The 27,637-nt window shown below is 50.3% G+C and overlaps 1 protein-coding gene across 39 annotated transcripts in view; it reads right to left on the reverse strand.

The window, feature by feature from the left end:
- Mroh7 (maestro heat-like repeat family member 7) overlaps positions 1–27,637 on the reverse strand; it is a 48,010-nt gene that overhangs the window by 17,116 nt on the left and 3,257 nt on the right. For 5 of the 39 annotated variants that reach the window (XM_087548136.1, XM_087548140.1, XM_087548138.1 and 2 more), the window contains 15 exons: positions 26,913–26,983; positions 22,916–22,950; positions 20,365–21,543; positions 15,310–15,374; positions 12,480–12,563; positions 11,242–11,321; positions 10,881–11,010; positions 9,036–9,131; positions 8,307–8,411; positions 8,043–8,178; positions 4,624–4,736; positions 3,729–3,905; positions 3,201–3,355; positions 759–897; positions 354–544 (listed from right to left, as the gene is read on the reverse strand). In XM_087548136.1, coding sequence (XP_087404262.1) covers positions 354–544; positions 759–897; positions 3,201–3,355; positions 3,729–3,905; positions 4,624–4,736; positions 8,043–8,178; positions 8,307–8,411; positions 9,036–9,131; positions 10,881–11,010; positions 11,242–11,321; positions 12,480–12,563; positions 15,310–15,374; positions 20,365–21,469 — 2,576 coding nt within the window. In that variant the 5' untranslated portion in view covers positions 21,470–21,543; positions 22,916–22,950; positions 26,913–26,983. 39 annotated transcript variants of the gene reach the window in all.

Consider the following 27,637-nt stretch of genomic DNA (forward strand, 5'->3'; position numbering starts at 1 on the left):
TGTTTCTGGTGGCAGGGGTTGGAGGCGGGTAGCTCAGTTGGTTGAGAATGCTTATCCAAAATGAACAAAGCCCTAGGTTTGATCCATAGAATCAACTGGGTACAGTGTGCACGCCTATAAGCTCAGTGACTAGGAGATGGGGACAAGAGGATCCCAAGTTCAAGATCATCCTCAGCTTCACAGCAAGCTTGGGGCCAGCCTGGACTACATGAGCTCCTGTTTAAAAAGGGAAGAGGGGTATGTTCTACATCCTCTTCTGGTGCTAGAATTAATGTCTATACATAAGATGTTTGAGGGCCCTTTGCTGCCCTCTCTGCTGCAAGAACAGCAGGGTTTGGAGACGAGGGGCCTACCGTACAGGTACGAAGAGAGGAGGCTGTATGTCGTCCTTGGAATCCTTTCGAGGAGCCACACGGCTGGGTAAGTTGAGGCCAATGTGGTAATGCACCTGAATGAGCAGAGCCAGGAGCAGCTGAGGGTAGATGCGCCTCACACGGCCCACACAGCTGTTGACGGACAGGAGCTCACACAGGCCACTGGCTGCCTAGGAGGGGAGGGGAGGCCAGTGGCTTGACCCAGTCCATCCTCCCAGCGCTGCTGGCTGAAGCCTAGCTTATTGCTCTGAGAGACTGAGACTAAAGGTTCTCTAATCCAGCCTAGAAAATGGCTCCTACCCGCTCTGGCAGATGGGGCCCTACCAGCAAGCGCTTGTGCTGAGTGGGGTGGAAGGGAAGGAAGGCAGGGTGTCTGGTCCTCACCGCCAGGGGCACAATGGAGGCCCGACCCTTCTTGGTTACGGGCTTCTCCTTTAGGCTAGTCAGGAGCAGATCCAGCAGGTCTCGGACGTCACAGCTGGGCTTTCGAAGTATCAGCTGTCTCCACATCTCCGCCCCATTGCTAAGGAGGAAGGAGGATAGTACTGCCTGGGGCAGGGGTCCCCAGACAACAAACGGTTTCGGGGGCTGGCGTTCAGTGCCCGTGATATGATCCTCGTGAGCTTGCCCACAAGGAATGATCCCGAAAACACTCTCTGTGAGGCAGGAAGTTGGCAGTGATTGAAAACCTTACTTCCAGGTCTCAGAACAAGTGCTTTGTTCTCATGCATTACCGAAGCAAACACTCATTAGAGCCGACGGCATGCACCAGGCAGACACTAAGCAAATCACTGCGGATACGGATGCAGACACTTAGAAATGCTCAAAGTCACCGCCTTCTCTAGAGAGTGTTATTCCCATTTTACAGAGGCAGAGTGGAGGCTCAGGGAGACTAAAAACCATCAGCCCAAGATGCTGCTCCTACTAATTAGCTAAGACTGCATCGGGTGTCTTTAAAGCCGCCTTCTAGGGGCCAGAGTGGAAGCCACAGAGCCCTTTGGGGCCTGGGTCTTGCCCATACCACAGGCTCTCAGGAAGCACAACCCCTGGCCCTTTGCAGGAAGCTACCCACCCCGGAGGAGCAAGCAGCCCCAGGAGAGATTCCTGCTGTGCAGCTGACAGTGAGCTAAAGGGTTAATGAAACCTTTTGCCTGAATACAGGAGCATCTGAACCTTCCACTCACTTCCCAGCTCTGTTCCCCTGGAAACCCAATAAAGATAGTATTTCAACTATGTTGCTAGGCAACGCTGCTTATGGTAAAGATGGTCATGTTTATGGCTGCTTGGTACATCACATCTGGATGAGGGGGCACTATCAATTAACTGTAAGAGCCAATGAGACAGCCACAGCATGGGTCCCCAGGGATTGTGACCCTTGTAGTAGCTTGGCTAGTCTCAAAAAGTGATGCAGAAAACAAGGCCCATGTGGGAGACTCTGGTCCCTGTGACTCCCCTGGGTCTCCTCCTTTCCTAGGAAGCTAACTTCCTGACCCAGGCCTGAGACCTGAAGAGGGAAATGAGGCATGTAGGGAATAAGAGGGAAGGGGCCTGGATCTCAGACCCACAAAAGGGGCATCAAGTTAAGTCAGGATGATCTAGTGACTGCTGGTCTAGTGACTAGTGGTAATCTAGTGACTGTTAGTGAAGCACAAAACAAGCCCCCCTGGGGCTATGGCTCAGAGGTACAGCACTTGGATAGCATGTCCCTGGGTTCGATGCCCAGCACTGGGAAAGAAAAAGAAGAGGAAGAAGAAAAGGAGGGAAAAGAGAAGGGGAAGAGGGAAAGGAGAGGGAGGAGGAGAGGAAAGGGGAAAAAATGGCCTAATATAATTCCAGTACCTGAAATAGGAGGGAGAGGGATTGCTATGAGTTTGTGGCTAGACTGAGCTACAAAACAAGCACACCCTACCCTCTCTCCCTCTTCCTCTCCCTCTATACACACACACACACACACACACACACACACACACACACGGTGAGGGAAAGTGGGAGGAGAGAGGAGAGACAGAGACAGGGAGACAGAGACACAGAGAGAGACAGAGACAGAGACACAGAGAGAGACAGAGACAGAGAGACACAGAGAGAGACAGAGAGAGAATCCCCCTGGTGGGCAGAGCAGCTATAATGGCTAACTTCTTAGGCTCTATAGCTGGCCCTTAGGATCCCCACAGATCTTGGCTCTGACTGACCTGTCTGTCCCTATTAACACACACCCCTCTTGCACAGTTTTGCATACGATGCCACATTTACTCAGAGACAAACCATCCTAAGAGGCTGATTCCCTGGTTCATTTATTCAGAGAAAGGATGGGCTGAAAGGCTGTGTCCAACAGGCTAAAGGAAGAAAGACATGTCACTTAACATCTGACCAGCCTCCTCTCCATCCCAGACAGACCTCCAAGGAGGCAGTGAGCCAGGGGCCGCCTGCTCACACTATGGGACAGTTTTCCTACAGGAAAACTGAAGCCCAGAAGGTATGAGCTATCCAACAGCTGCAGCTACCAGAACTCCAGGCTTTGGAGTCAGCTGGACCTGAGCCTAGGTCCTCAGTCTAGCAACACCTCAGTGGGTATGGAAGCCAAGAAACATCTCCCCAGCCTCGTTTTCACATCTGTAGAACAGGGCTGAGTCAGGAATGAGACACTCTGGATACTCAGTACAGACCCAGCGGTGCTGAGAGAGTGCCTATTGACTGTCATAAGTACCACAGGCTGCAGAAGGGGCAGGGGAGGACAGGGATTCTCTGTGTAGGAAGAGTGTCTCAGCCCAGGACAAGGCTGCCTCAACCCTTTGAGGTGTATAGAACGGGAGTGTCCTGGCTTGGTACCTGTCCAGTGGGAGGGGGCACATGAGCAGAGCCACCACAACCTCAGTCATGAAGGAGCTGGCCAGGAAGGAGATGGGCAGCAGAGCCACTTCACGTGCCCGAGGCTCCTGAATGTGACTCAGTTGCATGTAGATGCCCTGCATGATTTCTGGGATCTGCAGATAGCCGTGAGCAGGTGGCAGGCCCATTGGAAAAGCAGAGAGGGGCATGAGGCAGATGGGTAGATGGAAAGGACTTAGGGTAGAGTACCAACAGGGGGTCAAAAAGACAGGGGAGAGGAGGCTCAATGCTGGAGGAAAATGGGAAGAGAGACGGGCCAGGGGCCTGCTGCTCCCCTGGGAGTGATCTACCCACTCCTACCAACCATCTGGGTTCTCTCAGGGGTGGTGCAGACTCCTTCCTAGACCACTGCTCAGCTCCAGCCCTGTCCACAGGCAGGAAGGCTATCCCAGGATAAGCAGGCTTCTGGGAATGAGGCTCTCTCCCACACCTAGGGGTATCCCAGACTCTGCCTCCAAGAGGCCTTACCACCTCCAGCGCCCTGTGGCGGTACCACTCCAGCACTGAGCTGAGCATGACCTCAGAAGCCAGCTGCATCATCTCGATGGAGTCCTTGCCCTGGGTCTCAGAAATGTCCTTCAGGCCTTCCAAGGCTGCTAGCAGCAGGTCCCGTACCTGCTGAGGCCCCAGGAAGTCTCCAAATTCCTGAAACATAGATGCAGATGTACTGATGCTGCCAAGTAGGGCAGGTCCCCCAAGACACATAGAGAGAGGCACAGACTCCACCTAGCTCGCAGAGGTCAGTGCCAAGCACCACACACATTCTCTAAGGCGTGAATGTTAGAGCCACTGGAGAGGAGCTTAGAGGGATAGCCAGGTGCCAAGGAGCTTCTGAAGCCACAGCTGCTTGGGAGCCTGGAGGTTATGCAAGCCCGGGGATCTGAGACCAACTTTAGGAAGAGGAGGAAGAGGAAGAGGAGGAAGAGGAGGAAAGTAAGCAAGGGATTTGTGGCCCCTGCACCCAGAACTGGTTGGCAAGTGCCTGGGATAGCAAAGTCATGGGCTAGACCAGTGGAGTGGGTCTCAACCTTCCTAGTGCTGTGACCCTTTAATACCTCCTGTTGTGGTGACCCCCAGCCATAAAATTATTTCTTTGCCACTTCATAACTGAAATTTTGCTACTATTATGAGTTATAAATATCTGATATACAGGACAGATAATATGCGACCCCCCAAAGAGGTCATGACCCACAGGTTGAGAAGCACTGGGCTAGAACATAGAGCAGGGAGGAGGGAGGAGGGCACCCAGGAAGGCTGTGCAGCTGGAGAAGGCGTCCCTCCTAGGATGCTTCCTAGTGGCCTTCCTAGTGGCAACTGGGTTCCCTCCCCTCCTGGCCTGGGAGCTGGGACTGCTGGTAGTCACCGCGATGACACGCAGAATGTTCTGGCACGGGCTGGCAGGGTTGTAGGGCCCCAGGAAGCGCTTGTTGGTCTCATACAGCTCCTTCTTGTTGATCTCTTCCTTGTTCTTGGTCCCTGCAGCAGAAGGAGCCTTCTGAGGAACCCTGACTGACCATTGTTTTGAGGTGTACACTAAGCCCACTTACCAGCACACAGTGAACATATGCAGATAGCTAGTAACAAGTCAAGACGCAACACAAACAGCGCTCCGGAAGCCCCTGTTCTGACTCTTCTCGGCACCCAGGGCAATCACTAACCCTGGTTTCTGAACCCCTCGGTAGAGTTCTTTGCTTTTGGACTTTGCATTCATGGACTCACATAACATCGCCCCCGTGTCTGATTCCACCCTGCAGCTCCAGCACTGGCTCTCTTTCATTCCCAGTGTGGAGCAGCTTTCCGTGCTGGGAGAGCCTGCAGCGTGTATGCCTGTCTTACTTGGCACGTGCCTCTGGCTGCTGCCAGCCCCCTGAACAGTGCTGCTGTTAACACATTGCATGCCTCCCGCCCGATGAATCTATGCATGCTTCTGCCAGGGATGCGCCAGGAGAGAACTCACAGTGGGCGCAGGCTCACCCTCCCAAGATATACGAGGCAGTTTCCCAGTCCTGTTTCCAGCAGCAGTGTGAGAGTTCCTGCTGCTTCAGCCCAAGGCATTATCTGTTTCATTTTGTTACTGCTATTCTGGTCTGCAGGAGCCTTTTTGTAAAAGACAGATTCTCACTATGTAGCCCTGGCTGGTCTGAAATTCATTCTGTAGAGGAGGCTGGCATTGAACTCACAGAGAACCACCTGCCCCTGCCTCCAGAGTGCTGGGATTAAAGGTGTGTCACCTCCCGCCTCCTCCTCCTCCTCCACTTTGTCCTGAGATGGAGCCCAGGTCCTGACAGACGATGGGTAAGCACTGTAAACCACTGAATGTCCACAGCTTTATAATACGATGCTATTGTGTCGGTGGCCGTGTTTTTATTGTTGCTTTTGTTTGCTTTTGTTTATTCACAGAGGTTCACATAATCCAGTCTGGCCTCAAACTCCCTACTCGGCTGAGGATGGCTTAAACTCCTGAGCCTTCTGCCTCCACCCTCTTTGTGCTGAGGGTGTGCACTACCATATCTAATCCATATTATTTGTTCATAGAGGCAGGGTCCCCAGTCCAGCATGGCCTTACACTTCCCATCCAGTTCTGGAATTGCCGGCATGTGCCTGGTACTGGCAAGAGCATTTGAAAACTGTCTGTCTGTCCCTGGAGTTTATCGCCTGACTTCCTCAGTGCTTTCCTGTTTGTTTTGCCTATTGTCTGTTTCTTTTTTTTTTTTTTTTCCCCCGGAGCTGGGGACTGAACCCAGGGCCTTGCGCTTCCTAGGCAAGCGCTCTACCACTGAGCTAAATCCCCAACCCCCCTATTGTCTGTTTCTTAGCGATGAGAAGGTAAGCCAAAGGGAGGGGCGCTTAATGAATCTCTTTTCAAAGCTGTATACCCAGATCTAGAGCAAGGCCTGGTACAGAGGAGGGCCTCTGGGTCATCTGTGGAAGGAAACACACTTAAGGACTATGCCTGTGTCAAAGTCAGGCCTGAATTTGCTCAATCTACACAAAGCCTGGGCCTGAGAAAGGCTCGCCGAGGCTGTGCGAGCACACAGAGCATGCTCTGGCGGCAGGAAAGGAGCTAGCGCTCTGTGAGCAGGCAGAACCAGTTCCAGGCAAGGCCCTTCACTTTCCACAGATGGCCAACCCAAGCTAATGCTCTCCTTCTCCAGCATCACTGTGGCCTGAGGCTCTCCCAAAGAATACAAGGCATTCAGTTCAACCAGGATATCAGCAGGACAGATCATACTCAATAACACTAGAAATTAATCGATGTCCACTGAATGTGGATTAAGTTAATCTGGGTATCACACATTTCCAGCCGTCTTTGGCAGCCTCACTTTGAGTTATACAATCCCCGTCCTAGGGCTGATCACATCATAGCCTACCTTTTGCCCACCGATTACGAGCCATGAATGCCTCCAGGCCAGGAGAGGAATCTCTTAAGAAACATTGCCCCAAATGCTAGAAATGAGAAAGAGCAGGGACCCAGACATATCCCAGAAAGCGGGGGACATGAAGAGAAGAGAGTTCTATTTGATGAATGCCTATGACATAAGACCCTGAGCTGGTCTCTTCCCAGTAACGTGTATGAAGAATACCATTTAATATTTCAATAAGCTATGAATTTCACTCTACCATAATCCTGTACAGATGAGGAAATCTACAGAGAAATGTACAGAAGAGGTCAGCCAGCTGGGAAAGTCCAAGATCTGATATGCAGGCCATTCCAAAGCCAGGTCTGATATGCAGGCCATTCTGCCCCCAGAGCCAGGAGAAACTAAGAAACCAGCCGAGGTTTCCTGGTTGAGACAGAATCGGGACTAAGGAGAAAGAAAGGTGTGCGGTCGGAGGCAGCTGACCTGTGCAGCCCTGGGAACCGTAGGCTCAGACCATCTCAGGAGCTCCCTGAAACCTAATCTCGGGACGTTCGTTCACTTACAGGCTCCAGATTCTAACGTAGGACCTGGTCTTCATTAACTCCCATGCATAGTCACTGAATAATAGCAGATGCCAGCCCATGGCTAGACTCAGAAAGACCAGAGAACCCTGCCTTACACTCATGACATTACAGTCTAGTAGAAAAGACCAGAGAAGAAGGCATCAGGCCATCATGCCTGCGTACACATGGCGCCCTGGGAAGGAGAATAAGGTTGGAACAATATGGGAAAGCTCAGCTAACTGAAGGCCAGTTCTGTCAGGATAGAACTGCCGTCTACACAGGGCAGTACGTGCCTGTAGTCCCAGTACCTGAGAAGGTAAGTCAGGAGGATTAAAAGTTGGGGATCTGGGGCTGGGGATTTAGCTCAGTGGTAGAGCGCTTACCTAGGAAGCGCAAGGCCCGGGGTTCGGTCCCCAGCTCCGAAAAAAAGAACCAAAAAAAAAAAAAAAAGTTGGGGATCAGCCAGAGCTATAGAGTAAGATCGTATCTTAAAAACAAACATTAGGGGCTGGAGAGATGGCTCAGCGGTTAAGAGCACTGACTGCTCTTCCAGAGGTCCTGAGTTCAAATCCCAGCAACCACATGGTGGCTCACAACCATCTGTAATGGGATCTGATGCCCTCTTCTGGTGTGCCTGAAGACAGCTACATTATACATTAAATAAATAAATCTTTTTTTAAAAAACATTAAAAACAGTGGCTAGTTTGTATCTCTGCCCCTGGTTCCATGGAGATAGGAGCTTCCCATCAGCTCCCAATCTCCATCTGACCCATGATGCCTGCCTCCATCAGCCCAACTGAACCACCATGGCCCCTCTCCCCAGCTGTGCAGTGGCCAGGGACCTGACTTGGGCATACGTTTCTGGAGATCCAAGATGGTGTAGAGGATGGTGATGCCATCCAGAGCTTCCCGGCCGATCTCTTCATCAGGATCCCCGATTCGAAGAAGGAGCCTCCCCAGCAGAAGACCCAGCGTTGGGAACCCTGAGGATACCTGTTAGTGTCACAATCACAGGGAGGGAGTCTGTAGCTACACAGTGCAGAGCAAGAAGACTTACCCGCCCAGCCACAGAGGGTCGACTGAGAAGTCACCGGAGTGTCCACCCCTCCAGGAATACTCACAAAGAAGGGCAGGGTCACGAGCGTATAGTTCAACACAGAAACATTGCTGTTCACAGCCCGAGCTCGCTCGTGCACTTTCCCAGAATTCATCCAGGGCCCTAGGGGCTGTGGGGACAAGGGAGAGATTCCGCTACCATTGTCTGACAGCTCGTGCTGTCTATGGTTAAGCCTGCAAGAAACTTCCAGAGGAAGTAAGAAGGCAATTTGCCACAGTCCTCCTCCTCCTCTGAGAAGAGGACTCAGAGCCAAGGAAGAGGTGGGGTCAATGAAGAGAGATGAAAGAGACAGGGATAAGCTTGGAGAAAGGGGTGGGGCAAGAGCAGTAGCTGCAGGGGGTTGGGGGGAAGCTATAGGGGAATAGCAGACCTCGAATGGACTGAACTCTCAGGCCTATGATCCCAGCGACTCAGGCAAGCTGAGACAAGAGGATCAAAAGTTCGAGGCAGTACTGGGCAGTTCAGTGTGACATTGTGCACAGATAAACTGGAAAAGAAGAAGCGAGCCTTTACCGCAGCTCAGAGGTAGAGTCCTTTCCTAGCAGGTACAAGGGTTTTTGGGTCCAATCCTCAATGCTACCCAAAAACTAAGTAAAACAACATAAAATACAGCACAGAAGCAGGGCACCGGCTTAAGATGACATCACTCTCAGGGTTCACTTCCCAGTTGTATGAAGCCATTTCCCTATTTCCCTCTCCCTTCTTCCCCCTCCCCAGCCTCCATGGACTGCACCTCCAGGATGCTCTTCAGCCCAGCAGGAGTGGGGTCTTCAATGAAGAGGGCATTCAGAAGTTTCTGCAAGGAATCCAAGGTCTGGTGGTAAAGTGTCTGTGGACAGGAGGAGGACAGAGCTGCTGGGAGCCCCCAGCACAGCCTCCAGCCCGACACCCCGGGTTGGGGGGTTCAAGAGGAGGATGCACTTGGACACATAAAAGCTGTTTTCTGGGCCCTCCTCTGTGCCTCACCTAATTTCTTTAGCAACAAATTGGGGATTAGTGTCCCTGGACTTCCTACCAGAGGGGAGGAGAAAGAGACGCCAGGCACTCATTGCCTAACACAAGGCAGACGAGTGCCTGTAATTTGAGCATCCTCCCATCATTTTGTCTTTGAATTGTTTTTCTCATTTACCAATCCAGGAATCCTTATCCAAGGTCACAGGGCAAGGAACAAAGAGTCCTAAAAGGCCAAGTCTCCAAAGACTGTTAAAGCTGAAGAGCTGCCAGGCCAATCAGGCTCTTCTCTCAAAGGTGTTCCGCTTCTTGGCTGAACAGTTTCTTCTAGGCCCACGTAGATCCCCGAGCTACCCTTAGGGAAGCTGTGTCCCCTCTGCCCAGATTCCTCCCCATTTGGCCATACCAGTCCTGAATTTGCCTTATAAGCACAGACAAGGCTGAGTGGTGGTTTCTATCAGCTCTGGCAAGACCCTCGTCTTTCTTATGTCCTCTCCTTAGGTGGACTTCCCAAGTCTAACCCCTTTATGATTCTACACTGGAGTCTTCCCTGATTCCAGCGGCCCTTAGGGTTACACCACAACCGTCAAGCAAGCCCTACCACCGCTACCTCCCACTTCCTTTCTACTGCCCAGCTTGTTAGACACCACTGCCCTCTGCTGGCAATACTTGTAACTACAAGAGGGCTGCCTGTTCCTTCCACAGCAAGGTTTCTGACCATTACCTTGGGTCCTCTCAGGGCACCAGCGTGAGAATCCAGACCCTAGAGGCTATCTGTCTGTGTGGCCCCACCCCTTCTCATTCTACAGCTCGCTTCTCAGAGGTCCTGTCTCACCCTGCAGGCTCTAGTCACATCGCTTCTTGTCATCCTGGCAGTTGGTATGGGTTCTGTACAGGTTCTCTATGCCACCCTCTTCCAGGAAACCATCTTCCCTCCACAGTGCCCCTCATCCCATACTCTCTTTGATACCCCATAATTTATGCATGCAGCACTGACTACTCCTGAGATTCTGGATTTGACTGGTTCTTTGATGGCATCCATCTCTTCTACCCTCACACTACTGCAAGACTCTCACAGGGATTTGGAGGGGAACGTGTCTAATACCTGCTGAGAGAAAGGGCAGCTGAACAGCTGGACCCCCTCTCATTCAACCTCCCGCTTGACTTTAGCTCTCCTTGTATCTTATGCCTAAGGATCCCCTGCTCTCGTACCTCCAGGACTAAGTCTGCAGAGGCTTAAAGACATTTGCCAACCCCCCTTTGAGGTTCTGTTCTCCAGGATCTGCCCAGTTTCCCCAGTCTTCTTCGATACAGCACAGTCCTCAGTACTACCCTACAATCCTGCCCACTTCCTACAGCCTTACAGCATCTGTCTATATCCCTGACACAGGACAGGGCTTACAAGTGGACAGGACCCTCCTAAGGGGGCCATTACTGCAATCATTCACTCTTCTGCTGAGTAGCTATCAAGCGTCTGTTCAGACTGACCCTGGCGAGGTGAGCTGCTCCAGGCCACTCAGCCAAGGTGTAAGGGAGCTATCTATAGAAAGTCCCCACTCATCCCTGTGACTTGTCCTTTCTGAGGATGGCCCCACAGCTAAAGACCCTCCAGGAGGGTCCAACTCACCTGGATGACTTCTGCCTTGGACTCGTCTTTCTCCTGCATGGCCTGCACCGAGGGCAGTGAGAAGACGCTCCGCACACAGGTGTTCACCAGCTCTACCCTCTCCCGCACGCTCAGGATAGGCTTGGTGTGACTGGGAGAGACGGGATGCCAGGTGTGGAGTGAGGAAGGGCCCCAGGATGCAGTGTGCGGAAGAGGACACATGACTTAGGTAGGCCACTGGAGATTACACAGGGCACGCTGAGGTGTGAGCACGGGTGTGGAAGCAACAGCTCCATGGAGACTGGGCAGGGGGAGGGGGAAGGCTCGGAGTGAGCAGGCCTGTGAGAAGGGGCAAAGCTTGGAAGAGAGCAGACAGAGATACCTCAGCTGTGCCAGGATCTCCATGGCCTGCCGTCGAGCAGGACTCAAAAGGGAATCCAGCGGCTCCTCCTGAATCTTTCTCTGGATGGGGACCACAGAGACAGTGAGAGCCAGTCGTAGCTGACTTCCAGGCTCTGACAGTAGGCCATGGGGTCCTTGGCCTGGGCACACTCTCCCACGGGACAGGTAGGAGAGCCAGCTTTCTGCCCAGATCAATGTCAAGCCCAGTTCAAGACCACTGGAAACACTCTTTGCTCTGACCTGTGTCTTTCGGATAGAGAGAACAATGAGGATAATTCCCATGGTGCCCTTCTGGTGACTGACAGCTGAACCATGGAACTGACCCGAGTAAGAAGCTCCAGGCACGGCCTTGAGAGCTGTCTAATCAAATCCCTCAAATGTCCTATTTTTTTGCTTCGTATCTAATTCCTACACACAGTAGAGGTTCAATGAGTGTCAGTTTTGTAATGTAGCATGTATGGGCAGATATGTATGCAAGGTGTGTGTGTGTTCATATGCACATGTGTGCAGAGGCCAAAGGGTATCATTATTCAGGAGCCTTGGTTTCTGAGGCAAGGGATCTTGCTAGGATCCAAAACTAGTCTGTTAGACTAGTCCGATTGGCCAGAGAGCCGGTCTCTGTCTTCTCAGCACTGGGATTATAAATGTGTGTCACCATGACTGTTTTTCGTGTGTGTTTTGGGGTTCAAACTCAGGAACCCTCTCGTGAGGCAAACACTGCTGTTTGAGCTAGCCCCCTAACCTCTCTCTCTCTCTCTCTCTCTCTCTCTCTCTCTCTCAGGTTCACAAAACTGAATATAACTATGTAAGCCTCCGTGGTTGTCTGTGTGAGTCACTAAGAGGAGACTGCTTTAGGAATCTTCTGAAGCTGCCATCAGGCGGGGTTTCGGGGGGGGGGGTCGGGTGAGGGAATAGGGAATGATAACTGTTCGAAGCTGCACAGACCACACAATAGACTAGCCACTGGGTTGCGTCTTCCCACAAGCAAAGACGCGGGCATAAGCACACAAATTTGTAAGATGCGGAAAGTGGGGCTCAGAGGAGGGAAATAACTTGTCCATACTCCCTCTTGTTGGGTGTGGGCAGTGAGAAGTGGGTAGAACTGAGCCTCGAGTCCGAAGTGCCTGCCCTCCTGTCCCTGTCCTCTTCCCAACTCACCCCAGCTGTCACCCTCAGAACTCCACCCCAGGACCGCAGTCCCACCTACGGCTCCCGTACCATCATCATCTTCACAGTTGTCTCCTTTTCTCCTGTCACTTCCACTTCGTCCTGATTCTTCTGGTACGAGATGATGTTCTCTACCTTCAGGCCAGAGGGAAGCAGAACCACTCAGTGAGACTGCCACTGGGTCCTGCCGTCCCCTTAGGCAGCGTATGCAGCACCCTCTAACCAACCAACACCTACAGCTCACTGAGGTAGCTCTTCCCCAGCCACCCAACCCCGGCACTGGCTCATGTCTCGGTTTGGTTCCTGTTGCTGTGATCAAACACCCCCCAACACAACCTGGCAGAGTGGGGCATGCCTTTAATCCCAGCACTTTGGAGGCAGAGGCAGGCGGGTTTCTGTGAATTGAATTCAGCTTGGCCTCCAGTGTGAGTTTCAGGACAGCCAGAGCTACGTAAGGAGACCCTACATAGAGGTGGAGAAGTCACAGGATGAAAGCTTTAGACTAGTGGTCACGTGACACCCGCAGTCAAGGAGCAGAGAACAAAGAATGCATGTAGTCAGGCGCTGGGTCACTTTTTCCATCCTTGGGACAGTTCAGGATCTCTTGCCTAGGGAATGGTACTACCCACAGTGGGTGGGGATTCATGACTCAACTGATAATATCAAGACAATCCCTCACAGACATATGCACATGACCTAGGCAATCTCTCCTTGAAACTCTCTTCCCGGGTGATTCTTGATTTTATCAAACTGACAATTAAAACGATCACAGCCCAAGGAAAGGGACATCTTTCTGCAGGGGGCGTTTGGGTGGATGAAGATTGGTGGGAAACCTTGACGGTGAGGTAGGAGGATGATGGCTCCTGCGCCCTGCATTTGGAGGAGCAGATGTGAAGGGCTACAAAGCACCTCTCCCTCACTAACCAACCAAGGGACAGAAAGGATCCATACACCTCAACCTGAAATTCTACCATCAGTAACACTGCTTCTAAGTCTTTTAGTAAAGTCTAATCACACGATACTTCTGCTACTTGAGAGAAAGAAGAGCACATTAGCCTGTGTCAATCCATTATCCCCATCATCTAAAGGAGGAAGACAAGAGCCCATAAAAAGGAATCACTTAACATTACACAGTGAAGGGGAAAACTACCTTGCTCTGATACAGAATATGGAAGGATAATGATGGCCTCAAGTTCTTTTGAATGTATCCTATCAGTGGACAAATCTCCTCCAGGTCCAGCCACCCGATTGTTGTAGAAGGAATGAATGTCTGGGTTTGTCCCAGAACATGCTTTCCCTCTTTGGAACCCAGACACCATTGCCAGAAGGAAACCCAGGCTAATCTAAGGAGCAAGGAGCCCATGCAGAGAGGGGGCCTGGCAAGAAAGGGACAATCGAGTTTCAGCCTCCAAAGTGTTGCCTGTGCAACGTAGAACAGATGAACCACCCAGCTGAGCTCAGTCGAACTGCGGCCAGGAGAAGGTAACCCCCTGAATCCTTACCCCTCTCCCAGCATCGACTGAGCTGAGCTGCAATGGGTTATTAATCCCAGTTCAGAAAGGCGGAAGGGGACCAACCGAGAATGACTCGCCAGAGACGGCTGCTCACGTGAGTGGACATTCAGGCTGAGTTCTGAGTAACAAGAATAAGACAGGGCTGGAGAGAGGGCTCAATGGTTAGAGCACCGACTGCTCTGCAAGCGGTCCTGAGTTCAGTTCCCAGCAACCATGTGGTGGCTCACAACCATCTCTAATGGGATCCGATGCCCTCTTCTGGTGTGTCAGAAGACAGCTACTGTGTGTGTGTGTGTGTGTGTGTGTGTGTGTGTGTGTGTGTGTGTGTGTGTAATCTTTAAAAAAAAAGAATAAGAGAAAAGGTCTATTTCTGCAGACTGGAATGTCAGGTTGCTAGTCTGTGCCTGCAGTTGGGATTAGCTCTCTGAATGGAGGCAGTCATTGCCTTCCCTATACTGGCACTGAGCTTGCATCGGACAGGTCCTCACTTCGACTCCCGTTCTATAGATGTGAAGGCTGCTCCTGACTCCCGGGCTCACTCACATCCTCATTCATGACCACATCCACATTTGAGTCAAGCTCATGTCTGCCCCTACTGACCTGGCCATCTCTGCTGCGCGGCCCAGACCTGGGTTGGGCATGATTATTTATTCAGTAAAGCTATTTCTAGCTTTTCTGTACCTTCCAGAGCCCCTCCCACAAGTCCCTCCGTGGTTAAATACGTTTATTCAGAACCTACTCTGTGCCAAGCACTGCTCTGCTACTAGACAGGCAATGCTTCCCGGCTCCTGGAAGACTCTACGGGAGAGACTGCTGTGATTGGAATCTGAGATGTCCCCCACGTGCTCCTGTTTGGAATGTCCCCACCCCAGACGTGATGCTATTAGGAGAGGCCGAGGGTCCTTTAGGAGGTAGGGTCTGAATGGCAGAAGCCAGTCACTGGGGGGAGGCCTCCGGGACACGGCTCACTTCCTGCCTCACTGTCACTGCTTCCTGCTCTTCCGGATGGGCAGTTTCTGACACACACTCCCACTGCCATAAACCGGGCTGCTCTGTCCTGCCTTCTCCACTGTGATGATGTCGAAAACCCTGGGAAACCGTGAGCCCAATTAAACCTTTCCTCCCTTAAACTGTCCCGTCGGGCATCACAGGGATGCAAACTAAATTACGACGGAGGTGAATGGACAAGAGAAGCTGGTGAGCACTCGGGACGTCGGACAGCTCTGAGTTCCCAGGAAGAAAGTAGGCTGTGGCCTGGGTAGGGTGACACAAACCTGTCGTCTCACCAGTCAGGAGGTGGAGCCATGGGGATTGCTACAAGCTTGATGCCAGCCGGTTAGGGGGAGAACAGAGGGAGGGGAGCTTACCAGAGCTGTGTCGTTGTCATGGTCTCTCTTCTCTGACTCATTCGCCTTCGCATCTTCTGAGGTTCCTGCGCACACGTCACGGATTCAGTGAAAGCGGGCAGAGAGTGTGGTGTCCTCAGAGTGCCATATTCCCATTTCTCCTCCCCACTGGGTCCCTCCCATCCTTACTTCTCAACAGACCAGCAAAGCTTGGGAAAATGTAAATCAGCTTGTGTCACTCCGCCCCCACCCCTCCTCCACAACCCCCAAAGCCTTCGATGAAACTCCATGCCATTAGTCTTTCCTGCTGTGGTGGCCCTGCCTGGTCAGGCTCCCTGTCCATCTCCCCAGCTTTATCTCCCTTGCTCTCTCTTCTTCCTTGGTTATGTCTACACTGGTCTCTGTCCAGTTCCAGGCAAGCTTCTGGTTGAGTGCTTTTCTCGACTCTGGCTGTTGTTTCTTGCCCAGTCCCTAGGGATCCCATTGTCAGGCCTCACCTTGCCTGCCATTCCTCACAGAGGCCTCTCCTGACCTCCAGGGTCAGTAAGAGAGAGCACACATATCCTCCCGGAACACTTGTTCCTGCCCTTCAGGACTTATCCCGTCCATAGACACTTGTTACAGTGGCTGACAACTGTTTTGTCAGCTGCTTTGAGTGAAGGACCACCTACCTGTCTTTCCTGTGGGTCCCAATTGTGAGCATTTACCCTGCCCGCTCTGCTTTTCAAAAAGGGATGGGTCTGCAACCAAAGCTTGGCCCATGGGAGTGCTTTACTTTAGAGGTAAAGTACCAAGTGACAGGACCGGTGATGGGGACTTAGCTGAGGACCACCAATAAAAGCCTTCTGTTTAAAGGGACACTGGAGGAAAACAGATCTCTATCCACCTGGGGTCAAAGCCACCAGGATGTGGGAAGCTGGGACTCAAAGAGGATCTTGCCTGAACTTCCAGAGGCTGCTGGAGGACTGAGCCGAAGGGGAAGAGAACACAAGTGGTACAAGACATTGGCTTCTAACTGCCATCCTCTGCTGAAACCAACAAGGCTCCTGGGGGAAATGCCAGGTTCCAGGGAGGTCTGGGGTGAGCCTGGGCTATCTGGCACCAGAAAACAAGGAAGAGAGCTCAGATGGATGGAGTATGTCGGAGGAAGATGCATGCTTACCTGTAGGAAGTTCTGCTTGTCAAACTAAGGAAACCGTATCTAATGATAGCAACTGGTTTGCAGCTTTTAAACTAGCAGACAACACAAACTCCTGCATGCATTGAAAGTTCAGAGAAGCGGGATAATTATGTTTTAAAAGCTCACAAGATATTTAAAGGAAAAAGCAATGGCTATTCAGTGGAGAGCAGGAGGCAGCCTCCTTATCAGATGAAGGTGAGCATCCGGAAAGAATCAAAACCACAGAGGAGTTAGAGAAAGGACTGAAGGAGCTGAAGGGGCTTGCAACCCCATAAGAACAATGCCAACCAACCAGAACTCCCAGGGACTCAACCACTATCCAAAGAGTACACATGGACAGGCCCATGGCTCCAGCTGCATATGTAGTAGAGGATGGCTTTGTTGGGCACCTATGGAAGGAGAAGCCCTTGGTCCTGCCGAGGCTCTATGCCCCAGTGTAGGGGAATGTCGGGGTGGGGAGGCAGGAAAGGGTGGGTGGATGGGTGGGAGAAGAAGGGGGAGGAGAAATGGGATAGGGGGGTTACGGACAGGAAACCAGGAAAGGGGATAACATTTGAAATGTAAATTAAAATCCAATATATGGGGGGAAAAAAGGAATAGAGCTGACTCAAGAGAAGACTGTACTGAATGCTGGAGAAAGCCACCACTGGAGTCCTTTGGAGCCCAGAGTGTTCCATCAAGAGCTCCGGAGGTGACATAGAACTGTATGATTTGGTATTTGGCCCATTGGTCTTTGGTCCTGCTCTGGTCTGATCTTTTCCTGCCATTCACCTTCTCTGTAGAGTGGGAGCAGTTACTTTGTGCCACTGTGTATTCAAACTCGTCTGTAACTTTATAGAAGGTCACCGTTAAGGCACTAGCTCTAGTATCAGAAGACTTTGGACTTTTAAATGATATTGAAACTGTTAAAGCCCGTGTAGACTTTTGAAGTTGGAATGGACTCGCTCTGTATGATGAGATGGCCATGAGTCTACAGGGACAAAGCATAGACAGACATTGCCTAACAGATATAATTAGGTGTAAAACTGATAAGGTGTAAACTTGGGATAGTTTATAGTTTGACAGAACCCTCGGTCACTAAAGACACAGCTTCTGGGCACATTTGTGAGGGATTATTGGATTGAGTTAGCTGAGGTGGGAGGACCCCCACTAGATGTTTGCAGAACTATGACGGAACTCGGTTAGGGCTCCAGACTGACTAAAAGGAAAGCAACCCAAGAGTAATAATTTATCACCCTTTGTGCCCCCCTTTTCTCCAGCATTGAGGACTGAATCTATTCCTGCCCTGGAGGATATTCTACTAGTCTCAACTCTGCTTCTTGCCTGTGGATGCAGTATGACCCACTACCTCAAGCCTCTGACCACTGGGACTCCCTCCCTTTCTCTAATAAACTGTACCCTTGAATAAACCTGTGTTCTGTTAGTCACATTTGCCAGGGATTTTGTTGAAACAACAAGACCCTCTTAAACCTTGTGCATCCCCTCACTGAGTCCTCTGAAGCTGTGATAGGAAAGGCAACCTTGGTTATATGAACAAGCAGACTGGGGTAGAGGACTAGCCTGGTGTGTGTGTGTGTGTGTGTGTGTGTGTGTGTGTGTGTGTGTGTGTGTGTGTGTGTGTGTGTCTGTGTGTCTGTGTGTCTGTGTGTCTGTGTGTGTGTGTGCATGTGTGTGCGTATGTGTGTGTATGTGCGTGTGCATGTGTGTGTCTAAGTACCTCATGTGTCTGTCAGGTCTTGAGGTCTGTGACACTAGCATTCCCCTTTTTCTAGGCTTGGCAGTTTGTTGACTCCTTTGAAAACATTTAATCGGTTCTTTTGATTAACACAGAAGCATTTAGGAAATGAAACTTAAGTTTACTATTATTAGACTTGAGGAAATTATTGAAATTTACAAAGTGTTAGCAAAACTTTTTAAAATAAATTCACTTTTCAGAGTTAAAAAAAAAAATCAAGACCATGAGCCGCCAGAGGTGTCCCAGTGAGAAAAGCCAATGTGTCATACGGCCATTTCTACCAAATGATCTGGCCCAGGACCAGCATCTTAGGAAGAGCTATCCACGACCCTACATGCATCAAGGAAATGAAAGGCAGGGAAGACCAGGGAGATGGGGCAGGCCAGACAGGATCTCAAGACTCTGAACTGGAACATGGGCTAAGGTACGGTGCAAGAGAGTGGCACTTCTCACAGTAAGGTGTGAGAATTCAGCGGAGCGACATGACATAACATCAATGCCTTGTTTACGGTCTTCACGTTGTGTGCTTTTTGGGAAGAAACCGTGCTGAACTGGGGCTGGGGATTTAGCTCAGTGGCAGAGCGCTTGCCTAGGAAGCGCAAGGCCCTGGGTTCAGTCCCCAGCTCCGAAAAAAAGAACCAAAAGGAAAAAAAAAAAAAAGAAACGTGCTGAACATTTAGGGGTGATGGGCGTCATTTGGCAGCTTACAAACAAGTGATTCAAAAACGAAAGATTTTAATGTGTCTTCAACTGTTCTGTAAGCTTTCAAAAAATCGTTTTAAACACATTAAGGGGCTGGAGATGGCTTCATGGATAGAGCACTTCCTGGGTTCAGATCCCTAGCACATGCATACAAGGAGACTAGGTGGCCTGCTAGTAACCTCAGCCTCAGCTGGTAGAAGGGGATTCCTGGCCACACAGGCAATGTGTTCAACTTAGAAACCCTGAACTTGCTATATAACGCAGGCAGGCCACACAGTCCTGCTCTCTCCAACTTCATCTCTTAAGTGCCAAGATCACGGCCTTGGACCACTAGGCCTAGAAGTCAATTTCTTTGAATCACAATATGGGGTTTGGGGAGATAGCTTAGTCAGTAAAGCGCTTATCATACAACCACGAGGACCTGGGTTCAATCGTCAGGACCATGTAAAAAGTCAATATGGTAGTCTGTGTGTGTAATCTCAGTGCTGGGGAGTCAGAAACAGGTCAATCCCTGGAGCTGCCTAGCCAGCCAGCCCCTAGCCTACTCAGTGAGCTCCTGGCCAAGGGATCCTGGTGGTCTCAAAACACAAGGTGAATGGCTCATAAGGAGAGACCCCTGAGGTTGACCTCTGTACACACACATGCACACACACATCACATCACATCACATCACATCACAATATGGCATTGGTGCAGAAACATAAAAAATTATTGATTACTCCAGATGTGGTGGCCACACCTGTAATTGCTCCACTTGAAATGTTGAGACAGGAGAATCGGGAGCTCAGGTTCATCCTCTAGAATGTAGCAAGTTTCAGACCAGCCTGGGCTACATGTGACCCTGTCCCCATAAAATATGGGAGAACTGAGAGAACTACCAACTGCGAGATTGTACTGCACAGACCTCCTGCATATCAGCAGGGAGCTGTAGGCTCTGAGGTCAGGGCCTGAGCAGACTCCTCAAATCTCTACACAGGCGACAGAGCAGAGCCCAGAGTCTCCCTGCTCCTCTGGTCAAACTTTAGCCTAGGAGTAAGGGTTGACATTTATAAAGAAAATGGAAGACATTTTAAATGGGGCATATGACCAGTGAGTGGGCTCAGGATTTGGATAGACTGGAAGGACCATTGCCCAGTGGCACACATGTTTGATCCCAGCACTGAGGTGACAGAAGCCGAGCATCTCTATGAGTTCCAGGTCACTCAGAGCTACACAGTGAGACCTTGTCCAAAAAAGAAAAAAAAAGGATTATCATATTACAGTTAAAGAAATTGACACCCAAGAAGTCTGAGTAACTCCCAAGTCATGCAGTTGGCCAAGATGCTGGCTAGAGGACATGGTGATTACCACTGTGCTATAACAGCCAGAGGCTCCCTTCTTATTCCTCTCCACTGCCCTTCCCACATTCACATGGTTCTGAATTATAGTCCTTCAAGGCTACCTCCTTTTCCTTACTCACCCTCAGGAGGGCTTCGGAAAGCTGTGACACCCTGCAGGCTGTCCCACTTTCCCAGATTTTCCTCCAGGGGCATGGTGCGGATGCTGTTGTCCTCAGAATAATCCCGATGGCTGCTCAGGGTCAGGGTGGAGGTGTCAGTCACCACGAAGCTGGAGTCCATGCTCAGAGACTCAGAGCCCATGATCAGTGTCATGCAGGAAGATGGAGAGAGAGTGGAGTTGGGTACTTGGGCACTGGAGTGCAGGCTGAGACCTTCGCTGGATCCAGGAATCAGGCTGACATGTGAAGCATGGGTGACTGTCACATTTAAGCCAGACCTGGGTTGGCTGTTGGAAGTCACATTGACGGACCCCTTGGAACCTGTGTTCCAGGATGCACTCAAGGCTTCTTTAGAAACAGATGCAAAAATAGTGTGTGAAGTCAATGTGATGGCCTCATTTGAGTTTTGAGCTCTGCCCAAGTTCACCTTGGAGATGTTCCCAGAGTGCAGACGATCCAAAGACGTGTTAGAGGGGAGAAGAAGAGGCGTCTGTGAGCTCTGCCTGGAGATAGTGTGACTCCGGACCAAGGCTTCTCTGGAAAGAGCCCTGATATATAGGTTTGGCTCAGGCCTGGAAGGATTAGAGTTACTCTGACCCAAACCAAAAACCTTGCTTGAGAAGGACTTGGGGATATCCTCAGACAATGGCTTAATAGAATTCTCTGGACTCAAAACAGTGGCCTGGGTAGAGCTGAGGCTTGGAACTGGTTGTGAGTCTGGGCAGAGAGTGCCTGCCAAGTTGGGCTTGGGGGTGTGGTCCAAACTCTGGTCATCAGTGTCTGCAGTGTTGATCTGGATGGAGGATGGAGTCGCAGCCCCACTGGCATTGGGGTTGGAGATGTCATTAGGCACTGGGCCAGAGACTCCCTCTGGGTCAGGACTCAGGGCTGGATGAAGGGCTGGAGCGAGAGCCACGCCATGTGCTGGGAGAGGAGCAAGGGTCAGGTCTGGGGTGGGCCTAGGTGTGGTGTTGGACATTATTCCTGGAACCTCACAGGAGTTAGGACTTGGTGTCTTCTCGGGGTCTTCATGGAGAATGAGACTAGTACCCCGACTCAGGGCCATGTCCAGTCTGGAGGCCTCTCAAGGCCACTGTCCCTTTTCTCCAGCTGCTGACTGTGGGGCTCCCTGTAGCACTCCTGAGAGAGAAAATGAACACAGCCTGCTAACACCTGTCCTATGCCTGTCCTAGATGAGGGCCTCTCCAGTCCCCTCCCTCTCTCTTCGTTCCCTGGCATGGACCACCTAACCACATCCTGCTCCACACCACCTCATGTCCTGAACACATGCATGGCCTGTGGCTTGGTACCTCCCGCTATCCCTTGCCAAGCTCAGCTCTCCTACCATAATTCTTACCCCCTTCATACTAATGACTGACTGAGCCCTGTCAGAGACAAGCTCTCGGTGTCAAAAGCTGCAGTTATGAACCCCCAGTGAACTAGATTGTTGGGGGGAGGGCGGCAATGGGGGGAGGATGGGGAGGGGAACAGCGATAAGAAAGGGGAGGGGGGAGGGGGATGTTTGCCCGGAAACCGGGAAAGGGAATAACACTCGAAATGTATATAAGAAATACTCAAGTTAATAAAAAAAAAAAAAAAAAAGCTGCAGTTATTCTAGCCAGACATGGTGGTTCCTACCTATAACCCCAGCATTTGGGAGGCTGAAGCAGGAGGATAGTCTAAGGCCAGCCTGGGCTATTAGTTCACACTAATCCATCTCCAAAAATGTAAATGAGAACAGAACATGAGGAAGGGGAAGAGGGGGAAACGGAGAGAATGGGAAGAGAAAGAACGAGGTGAGAGGAGGAGGGAACTGTGGGTATCCTGGATTCCGGAGCATCTCTAACTCCCAGATAGTGCCCAGCACACAAGCTGGTCACAATAAACGGGCCAATGAGCAATCTCCCCCACTTACAGGTTGAATGAGAATAAGAAACTTTGTTATGGGGGAGTTGGAGAGATAGTTCCACTACTCTTCCAGAGGTCCTGAGTTCAATTCCCAGCAACCACATGGTGGCTCACAACCATCTGCAATGAGATCTGATGCCCTCTTCTGGTGTGTCTGAAGACAGTTACAGTGCACTCATATAAGTAAAAATTAGGGGGTTGGGGATTTAGCTCAGTGGTAGAGCTCTTGCCTAGGAAGCGCAAGGCCCTGGGTTTGGTCCTCAGCTCTGAGGGGAAAAAAAGTAAAAATTAAATCAGAAAAAAAAAAAACCCTTCAGTATGGGTTATCTGATTCTCAGCCAAGCTCATGTGACCTCAGTACCAACAAGGATCCCTGAGTCTCAGGACAAGCCCATAAGTCATTAAAACTATTCTGCATGTGCTCACAGCCTAGAGTCTCAAAGGCAGAACATCCATTCTACAACCTGGCAAGAGAACGTGCAACAGTCAGGAAAACGGAACCTACTCGCCCACCAATCTAACTGTGGGTGAATTCCCCAATCTCCTGGCATCTGATCCCACCTCCCGGCCACCCTCCCCCATAGGATCTGTAAGAGCAGCTCACCAGACAGCATGGTGTTCTTAAGCAGGAGTGGGCCCCTAGAAAGGCATAAAAAAAAGAAATCCTGTCAGGGCAAGAGAGACCAAGACCATCTCTATGCCACCCACCCACCGGCTAAACTATGGCTTCCTATTGTCCTTAGAACAGAGTCTCCAGTTGTTAGCACCTAAAGGGGTCCTCTGTATCACCCTGCATGGCCCTCCTGAAAAACCCCCCTCATCTCCCACTCCACAACTGCAGGTCTGGGTCTCCCACAGGCTGGGCTCCTCTCTTCCATTTCCCCACCCCATCTACCACTTAAATCTTCACCCTTGAAGGTTCCCTAAACAGGTGGGGGCTGCCTGTCAGCTCTCAGACCATCCTGCTGGCTTCTCCTCTCCTAGCACACACATCTTGGCTTCCCCACTAGGCAAGAAACTCGATGCCCACAAGCACCATCTCTGCCTGGCTCACTGCTGGCTTCTGTGGTGTCTGCCATAGCACCTGCACACAGAGAGCACGCGATCCAGCTTGAATTCTCAGTTTGCCTTCTTCAACGTTGCTGTGCTCGTCCACTCCTTCACTAGCTCCCTTTCTTCCCCGTTCACTTCTTATTCACTCGCATACTGGCTCCTGGATCATTTGTTCATTCCACCAACCTGCGTCTAAATGGCTTGGCTTTGGAAGGGCCATATACACCTGATGTCATGTGGTCCCAAGTTAACAGATCAGCTCCTCTTACTAGTGTGAGCGAATGGTTTGGGCAGGAGGCTTTTCCCCAGCAGCTCCGTGCCCTTCAATAGTTCAATAGTTCCCTGTCTTATAGAGACCTTATGGTTTCTGGCAGGGCGTGTGAGCCTGCAGAAGGCTTTCTTTTATTAAAAGGAATATTTCTATTCCCCTTTGCTAAAAGCTGTGACAGTCAGGACCTTGGTGCCAGGGGGAGCCATGTTAACTCCTAATACCTGATGCCTACAAAGCAGGAAGAATAGCCTTACTATTGCCTCCAAAATCTGTTTCACCTGTAATCAAGGAGTTGAAAACGTTTGGGCTCCTGGATGTTAAGTCCCTTGCCAAAGCCCTGGTCTTGATTTTGTACTTATAATTTTTCCTCCTTTTACTTGATGAGAGACCTACACTTCACTCGGCACCTTTTTTTCCCCTATCTCATAAACACATTGTGAGTGTGTGTGTGTGTGTGTGTGTGTGTGTGTGTGTATGTATGTGTGTGCGCGCGCGCTCGTGCACACGCGTGCGCGCGCACACCATAGTTATCAAAGGGAGGCATTTTTTTTTTTTGGTTCTTTTTTTCGGAGCTGGGGACCGAACCCAGGGCCTTGCGCTTCCTAGGTAAGCGCTCTACCACTGAGCTAAATCCCCAGCCCCAAAGGGAGGCATTTTTGACCTGGAGTAATACAGACTAGTATGACCTGTAAGGCAGTAAGTAGGACCTGGGCCCAGCAGACAGACAGTCTCAAGCCTGGCTTTCCCTCCCTTTTCCAAAGACCAGGTTGACAGGACAGATCAACTCTCACTGACATATTTCTACTCCCTCAGCCCTCCTCTTCCATCCTGCCACAGGAAAACACGTCTTCATAGAGTCCTGAGAGTGTAAGGCTTGCCCTCCACTACACTGAATTGCTCATCGAGAGGAGAGGAGGGAAACAGGGTGTGATGCACATGCCTTTAATCCTGGCATCTGGGAAGCAAAGGCAGGCGGTCTCAGTGAGTTCCAGGCCAGCCTGGTCTACATAAGCGAGTTCCAGGCCAGTCACAAGAATCTTAGAGAAACCCTTCCTCAAAAAAATCTGGGCAGCAGGGGGGAGAGGGGGTGTGCGGGGAGGGGGAGGACAGCAGTGCTAGAGACACAGCTCAGCAGTCAAGAGACTGACTGGATATCTTCCAAAGGGTTGATTCTCAGTGCCCTCATGGCGGCTCAGAACCATCTCTAACTCCGGTTCCAGATGATCTGACACCCTCCTCTGGCCTCTACAGACACTTCACACACACACGGTACAAACAAAATTCAGGCAACACATCCATTTGCATAAAATATTTTTTAAATTAATCTTTAACAGAAAGAGGAGCAGAGACAGTCACACATCTGTAATCCCAGCACTTGAGAGGTGCAGAGGCAGAAGATTGGACTTCAAAGCCAGTATGGGCTACACAAGACCTTGCTTTACAAAAAGAAATGTGGTGTTTGTTTCACGTGCATATTTTGATGAGTTTGGATATATTCATGTGTATGTAACACCAGCACCACAACCAAAGTCCTAACGTAGCCTTCCAGAATGTTCCTGTTTCAGCGATCTCTATATGAGTGTGCTACTGTGTGAGAGAGAGAGAACGTTTAATAAAAAGCTGGGCACGTTAGGGCACACCCGTAATCCCAGAACTAGTTGACCGAGGTAGAAAGATCAACTTGAGTTCAAAGCCAACCTGTAATACCCAGTGAGTCCCTAGATAGGCTGGGCTACATAGGGAGACCTTGTCTAAAAACAAACAAAACTTCGTCTAAGATCTAGCTTCTTAGAGCTTGGAGTACTGGCACAGCACTGTGATTCCCATGCTCAGTAGGAAGAGAACAGAAGATCACAAGTTCAAGGCCACATTGGGCTACTAAGACCTGGTTGCAAACAACAACAAAGTCGGGCATGGTGGCCCACACCTATACTTGGAAGGCAAAAGTAGAAGTACTGTGAGTTCGAGTCCAGCCTGAGCTACATACTGTGTTCCAGGCTACCCTATTATAGAGAGTATGACCCTATCTCAAAAAAAATAAGTAAAATAAAATACACTGTGCATCTCCTTCGCCTGTGCTCTTCCAGTATCACTGAAACACATCTTCTAAGCACTGTCTCCCACTTCTTCCTTCCCAGTAACCGAATTTGAAAAGTTTGTCTGATGAAGTCAGTAGTCAGTAGAGACAGAAGACAGAATCCTGAACCCAAGGACAAACCCCTAAGACCTGCTTAATCCATGAAGACGTGGTGGTGCAGGCCTGTATGCCAGCGCTGAAGCAGAGGAGCTAGATTGTCACCCTCTGATACACAGCAAGTTCCTGGATTACATAACTCAAATAAACAAACAAACAAGCAAACTTGTCTTGAACTGGGAACTGGAGCAGTGGCTGGACAATTAAGATCACTGACTGTTCTTCAGAGGACCCATATTTGCTTCCCAGCACCACATGACCACAACCATCTGTAACTCCAACCCTAGAAGCTCTGACTCCCTCATCCAGCCTCCATAGGCATGCAGGTCAAACATACACACATACAAAGTAAAAACAATGTGCCAGTCACGGTGGTGCACACCCAGCACTCAGGAGACAGAGGCAGTCAGATCTCAGTGAGTTTGGGGCCGAGAGTTCCAGACCAGTTAGAACTAAATAGTGAGACCATTTCCCAATAAACAATAATCTATAAGAAATATAAAATAAAAAAATCCACTTAAATAAGCCACAGGGGAAACAGCAGACTTTTGAGGTTAATAACAAGTGTCTAACATTCTACACTCAGGAGTCCCAGGAGGAGAAAGGACATTGAAAAGTATTTCAAGTAATAATGGCTGAAAATATTCCAAGTAGACAACACAGGCATCTAGACTCATAAAGAGGGAGCAAACCTGGGACAGGCCTAAAGAAGTCCATGCCCAAAATACTAAAGACAACAGCCAAAGGAAAGTTGCTGCTTTCTTATTTTTTATGTTTGTTTAGTTGGTTTGATTTTTTTTTTTTTTTTGGTTTTTTTTTTTCCGGAGCTGGGGACCGAACCCAGGGCCTTGCGCTTCCTAGGTAAGCCCTCTACCACTGAGCTAAATCCCCAGCCCCTTGATTTTTTTTTTTTTTTTGAGACAGGGTTTCACAATGCAATCCAGGCTGCCTTTAAAACTATGTAGCTTAGATTGTCCTTGAACAGGCTATCCCCCTGCCTGAGCACCTGAGAGTTGAGATTGAAAGTATGCATCACCAAGCCCGGCCACCATTAAAAAGGAAATACCTTGACAGTATTATTACCTATGGATGCACAGCAATTTGACGGCAGGGAGGAGTCTGCACATGGGTCTCTGGGTTTCTTTTAGCAGGGCCTTGAGAACACAGGAAATTCCAACTCTCCAGCACCCATCTAGCCCCTGTCCTGGCCTTAAACCCACTTGTCAGCCATTCTCAACTTCTCTGGTGTCTCAGTGTGTTGGCTTCTCTCTTGCTACAGAACCTTTCAATGTCTTTCTCCTTCCCACGAGGTCCCCCCAGCTCCCCACTTCACCTTCAAGCCCTTCATCTGCCTCCAGCCTAACAAAGCCACATTTCAGACCAGCTCGATGCCTCCCTCCCCCAGAAAATCCTCCTGAGATCCCAAGTGCTACTGAGGAACCCTCTTCTGTGACCAATCCCTCTATGGAGGTGGATCTCTGTTTTCTAAGTCTTCATCCTAGAAAATGAACCGGTTGTCCATCTTGTTACTCCTGGTTTTTCCGTAACACAACACAGTGCCTGGCACACAGCAGGTCTTCAGATAGCATTCAGGAGATGAATGGATGGATGGATGAATGGATGGATGGATGGATGGATGGATGGATGGATGGATGGATGGATGAATGAGTGGATGAATGAATGGATGGATGAATGAGTGGATGGATGGATGAGTGGATGGATGGATGAATGAGTGGATGAATGAATGGATGGATGAATGAGTGGATGGATGGATGAGTGGATGGATGGATGGATGAGTGGATGGATGA

Source organism: Rattus norvegicus, chromosome 5, assembly GCF_021556685.1.
Source record: "Rattus norvegicus strain SHRSP/BbbUtx chromosome 5, alternate assembly SHRSP_T2T, whole genome shotgun sequence".
NCBI classification, from domain to species: Eukaryota; Metazoa; Chordata; class Mammalia; order Rodentia; family Muridae; genus Rattus; species Rattus norvegicus.